Below are 7,738 nucleotides of genomic sequence, written 5' to 3' on the forward strand. Positions count from 1 at the left end.
ACACACACACACACACACACACACACACACACACACACACACACACACACACACACAGGTTTGGAGTTATTCAGCTTTATTGTATTTAAAATTACTTTAGGAAGATATTTTAAAATTCTTCAAGAATTAATGATTTGTTGCTTGGCTATTATATTTTTAACGTTCATATCATAAAGAAAAGTTTGGTTATTTGCCATATTAGCATTTCTGGATTGTTGTACCATGAAATAATGTTATATGAACAACAAAACTTTAATTTGTATTGAACATAAAGAAAACTAAGTCAGTTGATTAAAAAATATAATAATAAATAAATAAAATTTCAGAAAAATGAATTTTTTGTAGAAATAATGTATGTAACAGTTTTTCTTGTATTTAAATATTCATGAAAGAAAATGAATATGCAAATGTGAAATTTTTATTTTGCAAAATAACAAAAAGTGGTATCTCATACTAATCAAGCTACTATTTTAAGTGCTTCTTATATATTCTCTAGATACAACATATATATATATATGTAGAGACACTTCTACACCACTGGATACAGTTAGTTTTAGATATTGGTCTCATGAATTGTGAAATAAAAACCAGCTAACTCAACTGCTTAAAATAGTTTGCTGGATTTAAATGGTGTTCTTAAACTTTATGCTGGTAAATTGTAATGATTATTTCTTGCACATTATTTTCATTTGTGTTATGGTAGTATTATTTGGTAAGGATGATAAGCTTGTCATAGTCCAGTTGTATTATCCTTTTATGCACACTTTATTCACATGATAAAGAAGTTACATCCACCCATTATACAAATATACTGGATATTAATATTTGTATAAAGTGTGGTTAACTGTAATTTTTGATTTAGTGGAAGAATTGTTATCAACCTTGGAGTGCTAGGCATGGCTTAGTGGTTAACACACTAAGCTGTGAATCAAAAGGTCCAAAGTTCATATCTGAAAAATGCTGCTAAAAATGTTCACACTTCTGTGTGTGGCATACTATGAAAGTTTATACAGTCAGTTGTGCTATTTGTGTACACTGTGGATGTTAGTGACTGATGCTGTCTTGCTGGTTGGCAGTTTTATAATAAAGATTGCTATGCTTCAACTTTGATTCTCTGACCTGGCTGTTTAGCCCTTGTATTGTATAAAGTGCTATTCAATTTGAAAATACTAAATAGCAACCTTGGAAAAAAAGATAATGATGGATAAAATTCTGTTCATTATTATAACAAGTTTGGATTCATTTTTGAGGATTGGCACTATTATGTGAACTAATAATTACCAGTTTAATTGTGGCACAGTGTGGCAATTTTTAGAAATTGGGAAGTGGTCAGAATTTAGAACTTTTAGTCTTACGTAAGTCTGATGTGGTCAAGCTTGCTATTAAAATATGTGGTGTGTTTATATTGTCTTTTTATAAAAGACCTTGGATATAGGATTTGCTCATCTTTTTTTCACCCATCTTGTTCTTTAGTATTTGGATCTATCCAGCAACATTTATCTTAAGCATTTCTTTAAACATTTTATTCCAGAAACTTGTTATCTTGTATTATTTAGAAAAGCCTAAGGACTGCAGTTGAGAATGAATTTACTGAAATAAAGTCTTGACTTGTTTTCTGGTAGAGACATCACTGTCCTAAATTGAGGTTATTGTTTTGATGTAGAATATTTTGAAATACTTTTGGTGTACCTGTGAATTAAGTGTTTGGAATCTATGGATGGACTCAAATATTAGGTCTTTTTAATTTGTAATTCCAAATTTTCCTGAAGTTTTTATGTTTTATAAGTGTGGATCTGTTATTTTGTAACAAACTGTTTTAGAACATCAATAACATTATCAGGGGTGTAGAAACTGTAGCATATGTAGATTTAAAGCATTAAGATGAGAAGGCAACCTGGGGCTGCCAAAATGTGTCAGGTCCTTGTCTTCAAAATAATGTTTTAATTCATGCTTTATAACATTATTTTGATGTCCAGTTTGATAGATTTGAGTTTGAAAAAGTCTATGCATTTACATGTATTTTGATGAGAATTTATTCTGGTCTTGTTTCTCTGATCATCTAGACTGTGATTAGTAAGTTGATATTTAATATTTAGTCACTTAAAGCATTGAGAGTGGAATAGTGAATGTAAGTGAAAAAATTGTTGTTTCTCACAAAGAAAAAATCTTTTTTAAATGTTAACTCGTTTCCTTTTTAATTATGATGTTTTGGTTTTCAAATATAATAACTATGTTTTTGTGCACAGACTCAGCAAAAGAAGAGAAAGAAGCGGAAAAAGAAGAAAAAGAAGAGAAATTAACTTCTTCAGTTATTGAAGAAACATTACAATTGGATGATGGTGCTGACCGTGTAAAAGGTTGGTAAATTTCAATGTTTTAAATGGGTCTTAAGGCTAATTTTCTGCCTGTTTAACCAACAAAAAATTAATCAAGCTTTATATGAATGATTTCTATGTTTGTGCAGTTACATGACAGTGCAGATGTAAACCATGCTGCTAAAGGTGGCATCTTTAGTACTAACATATCTGGTTCATAGCGAATTCATGATTATTTCAACAGTGCAGTGGTGTGGTTAGTACACTTATCAGTTGTTAAAGTTCTAGAGTGTTAACAAAGTGACAAAAAAATTCATAAGATTTCAGCCATACTTCAAAATCATAAACTGTTTTCATAAGAAAAATGGCTGAAGAAACTGGTTTCATAACACTCCCATTCAACCACACTCTAAGCTTCTTGATGTAGCTTCAATAGGCTTCTGTGTCTTTGGCCTGCTCATTAATGATTGTCACAGCATTGTAACACTTTTAGGCATGTAAGCTGATTTTTGTATGCCTCTATTCTTCACTGTTTATGTCCTAAAAGCCATGCTACTAATACTGTATGCACAGCATTCCACTGCTTTTGCACATGTGCAACATGAGCAGTGCCAAACTAGTGTAAATGGGTCACATTGATTGTGTGGCTGAATTCAGATAATACTACACTTTATTTGAAATGTGGCAGGACTAAGTCTTTACACAGAAAACACCATCTCTTTTACTATTGACTCTCATGTTGCACAGTGTTCTTAGACAGATGTTTTTATGTGCCTGCTTCAGCTGACACACACCTACTGTCAGAGACTCCTAAAAGTCTTCAGCATGTTTTGAAATTCCAAAGCTGTTTCACCTTTTTCAAGTTTTTTTCCACATTGACATTTTTGTTACCAAACTCTTTTATTCTGTTACAGTGTGGTGGGTTGGTGTTTGACCAATTTAAATAGGACTTGTGCAACAGCAGAATCAGATTCTGTGTTTTTATGAGAGCAGTTCAATATCATTTGCAATGAACACTGACAGTTCTTACATAGTTCAGTATAAAAGGAATTTGCAGTTGCTTCCATTATTTTTTTTTTTGTTACCATTTATTTCTTTCATCACCAAAGGATGTCTGTGACAAACCGTGAAACATTGAATTCCTCTCTGGAATGCTGGTTAGGCCTCATTTGCAAAAAGTTTAGTATCTGGGTTTTTGTACCCAGCTTATGTAGGAGATTTAATGTGTCACTGAATTTTTTTAATTTGCAACAGCCACAACAGGTTCCAGGTATGAATGTTGTGTACATAATTTTGGAATAATGATTGAAGTGCTGCATCATCATTGTTTTGCACATCAGTAACATATAGCCCAAGGACTAAATACAATGTAGCCACCAGTGATAATTATGTCACAAGTTGGAGAAGCCATTATTATGCATATTATACTCCTATGATAACTTACATGGTGCTCTTTCTTTTCACTTTGCATTCCCGGGAGGTGGATGGGCTGCTTTTGATTATGTATGGTTAGGGAACATAATCCTTTTATTTATTTATTCCTTTTTATTTTATTATTTGATATTTGTTTCATCTTTTGTATCTTATACATTATTTCTCTGCTATTAGCATTCTGAATTACTTAGGTTTATCTGTGGTTGGGTTGTTTTTTTATATGGTTACATTACTGGACAACTACCTTCCCAAAATTGGGTGCATACAGTGATTAATGCGTAGTTTGATTCATGACATTATAGGTTCAAGCACCTGAATCAGGTTCTCTAATAATTTCCAATGTGTTCATGTGCTGTTGCATAGCAGATTCTAACCTATATTGGTGTATAATTGAAGATAAATACTATTTTCAGTGCTTTTTAAATACTAGTATGCAATTGTACACCATTTATGACCAGCTAGGTTTGACATTTTATATGTTTTCTGGGTGTTTTTTGGATTGCATTTTAAATCTTTCAACACAGGCTCAGTAGATTTGGCAGGTTACATGACCTCTTTGTACTCGTTTAAAGACTTTATAGTTTTAATACTACTAACTTTTAATATAGTATGTATATCTTCACAAAATTTGTCAAACTTTCAGTAAACATTACAAGTCTTTCACATACAAAAAATCATATTTTTTAGTGAAGTATTTTTAATAAACTAAAAATAAGATTTGTCTGTGAATATAAAGGGAATATTTAATAACAAGTACAGGTACATGTAATTTTAGCTTGACAGTGTAAAACAATGTATTTGTTAAAGTACAGTTGTTGAAAAGGGAAGGCTAGATCATATGGTGGACACTATCAAAGTGTCAATATGGGTATTTCTGATGTACTGTAGGGTTAATTCTGGATTTTTACCAGTATTTTGAATGATGGTCTATATTTCAACTTAATGCTTGATAAGATAAACTCAGAGTTTTCTAAGTAAATAGAATTGTTACTACTTTGATATTATTCTAAGGAATTTTTGTTAGGTGAATAGAGAAATAACAGAAAATAAGTTGAATGTTTTATGTTTTTATATACAATCTTATATTAAATGCAAGTCTTTTTCTACTTGTAACTTCATTTCCTTATATTATTTGTAAAGCATTTTATCACTTTTTCAACTAGGCATTTTGTATTTCCATGAAACCAAAAAAAAGGGAAATTTGATGAAATATCAAATATTTTATGTATTTTAATGAAGAATGGGTTTAATTGCAGCAGAATTTAAAATATTACTGTTAACAATAAGCAGTAAGTAGACTTACCACACCCACACACCCCGTGATATACAATTTATTTATTAATGTTTCTTTTGAGCACCTTAATATTATGGAAAAGTCTTTAATACAAGCTAGAGGAATGTATAACTTTTATGTGAAAGCACAGACAATCAGTTGAAAGTAAGGCTTCACTACTCTGCTGATTCATTGTTTTGGAAAAGCCAATGAAACTAGATATTTAATAAGAATTTTATATATTGTTGTAAATGTACTGAGGTAAAAACAAAATACTCATTCTAGATTTTTATTTATTAATAAGTATTATGTATATGTCAAATATTGTTGTAAATGTATTGAGGTAAAAACAAAATCCTCATTCTAGATTTTTATTTATTAATAAGTATTATGTATATGTCAGATATTGTTGTAAATGTATTGAGGTAAAAACAAAATCCTCATTCTAGATTTTTATTTATTAATAAGTATTATGTACATGTCAGATATTGTTGTAAAAGTATTGAGGTAAAACAAAATCCTCATTCTAGATTTTTATATATTAATAAGTATTATGTATATGTCAGATATTGTTGTAAATGTATTGAGGTAAAAACAAAATCCTCATTCTAGATTTTTATTTATTAATAAGTATTGAATGCAAATTTGTTATATAGTTCATGACATTACAGTTAACAATTCTGTCTAGAGACAGTACTTGATTGTATATTGAAGAGCCCACCAAACAATCCCTTTTTAAATTGTTCTTTAATCAGACTTGGTTCATAATATTTTGTCAGTACTTTTAGTTTTTGTACAAGTATTTAATTAACTTTTAAGTATATTAGAATCATTTGTGTATTTTTTTTTCTTTTTCCTCTAGAAAATCCTAGTGATGGTGATTCAGAAAATCAAGCACCTATCACTGGTGACCAGACCCCACGTCCTGAGCTTTGAGTTAGGTTATTTAATAGAAAAATTGTCGTAATTTATCATATCCATTCTAGTGCATTTCATGTTCAAAGCTTACCACATAATAAAAACAATTACAAAAAACCCACTATATTTGTGGAAATAAGTTGTGAGAATCTGTATGCAGTCCATGACATCTGGTTGCATGTGTATATCTGGAATTAGACAAATGCATGCAGTGTTGGTTAATTTTAGGCATGTCTCTCACTGATATGTATTACAACAGTAAAACCTTGCATTCCTTATAGTATTATGTATGAAAATTTTAATATTTCTGTTTAAAAAGATGGTATCGGTTGTTAATAAAGAATTTATTCATCATAAACCATAGAAATTCAAACCATAGTGCTTTTTTTGTAATAATTACAAATAGTTTAGCATGTATTTTTATGCTAAAAGACTTAAGCAATGATCAATATTTCATTGTTTTTTTTTTATGTTTCTAATGTATTTCAGTACATTTATTGATAAATGATACTAAAGAACTTTCAGTTTTAGATGATAATAGTTTTGTCAATGAAAATTTGATGTTGAACATTTAGGATATCAAATTCACTTTTTCTTAATTTTCCTAGATATGTTTCCAAAGTTCATTTGACCCTAAATGAGTGTTTATTTGTAGGTTCAAATTAATATCTTTGAGGAGATGTTTTAAATAATTTGTAATCGTACAACCTGAAATATTTTCAACTGTAATTGTTCAAAAAGACAAACATGGATTTCAGCACTAGCTGATAAATGTTAAAAAGTTAACTTCTAACTTGAGGTAAACAAAATGTGTGTGAATTTTGTAAGTTAAGTTTTGAAGTACAATATTTGGTAATTTAATGTGTGTAATAAAATGTTAATTTATCAGAGAATGTATTGCACACTTACTTAGTGGAAAGAAAATATGTCACTCAGATTTGTAAAGCAAGTTTTCTGGCATGCAGCTTCAATATGATAACTTCTCTTTTTTTTCCTTCTTCTATGAACCAATTCCAAAGAATTTAAATTATTTTAATGAGTTAGCTACATTACATAACATTGTTTTTCAAGTTCAGTCAACGTGTTAAATTGAACAGTGAAATTCATTGTACTAACACATGCTGCGTTGTAAGATAAAGCATAAAAGCATTATCAGTTAAAAAAAATTTCTGATGTTAAGAACCATGATTAGATTTTACATTTGAATTGTTTACGTGAAAACATCATAAGATGCTGTTTTTGTTTTGTTTTTTTTAACTTTGGCATCAGTTGCACTACCTATTGTTTTCATTTTATCATCTTTGGAGGTTAAATAAAAGATGTTGTCCAAGTAACGTTTGTTTGAATACCCGGGTTAAATAAAACAAACTGAGATTCAGTCTTCACATTTGTATAAGAATAATCAGTTAACATCTAATCGAACAGTGACGTATATCAGACTATACACTGCACTAATTAATGAATAAGAAATTTGAATATATGTGTGTGTGTTAAACTTGAAAAATAAACTGGAAATTTTGAGGGTGTTTCATTAAAAATACATGAAAAGTTCCTTTTCCAAAATACTTCATTTTGGTTTGAAACATTGAACTTGAAAATATGAGAGAAACTTCGTTAAATTTGAATCTGTTTTTCTTGGTCACATAAAGACTTTTCAGTTTTGCTTGTGAAAGTTATGTTATCTCTAGTGTGTGTATCCTACTAGACTATCATTCCAGCTTTCTTAACATGTTAATTAAATTTGTATACACACACACTTCTTGAACTTTACATGTAAACTGTTTTGTTCTAGTGCTAT

At 29.7% G+C, this 7,738-nt stretch overlaps 1 protein-coding gene across 4 annotated transcripts in view; it reads left to right on the forward strand.

The window, feature by feature from the left end:
• The window catches only part of LOC106467294 (hypoxia up-regulated protein 1-like), a 72,788-nt gene extending 65,514 nt beyond the window's left edge, over positions 1–7,274 (forward strand). For all 4 annotated transcript variants that reach the window (XM_013927635.2, XM_022396067.1, XM_022396058.1 and 1 more), the window contains 2 exons: positions 2,247–2,357; positions 5,885–7,274. In XM_013927635.2, the coding sequence (XP_013783089.1) occupies positions 2,247–2,357; positions 5,885–5,958 (185 nt within the window). In that variant the 3' untranslated portion in view covers positions 5,959–7,274. The remainder of the gene's footprint in view (positions 1–2,246; positions 2,358–5,884) is intronic.
• The last annotated feature ends 464 nt before the right edge of the window (positions 7,275–7,738 follow it).

Source organism: Limulus polyphemus, unplaced genomic scaffold (assembly GCF_000517525.1).
Source record: "Limulus polyphemus unplaced genomic scaffold, Limulus_polyphemus-2.1.2 Scaffold78, whole genome shotgun sequence".
Classification (NCBI taxonomy): Eukaryota; Metazoa; Arthropoda; class Merostomata; order Xiphosura; family Limulidae; genus Limulus; species Limulus polyphemus.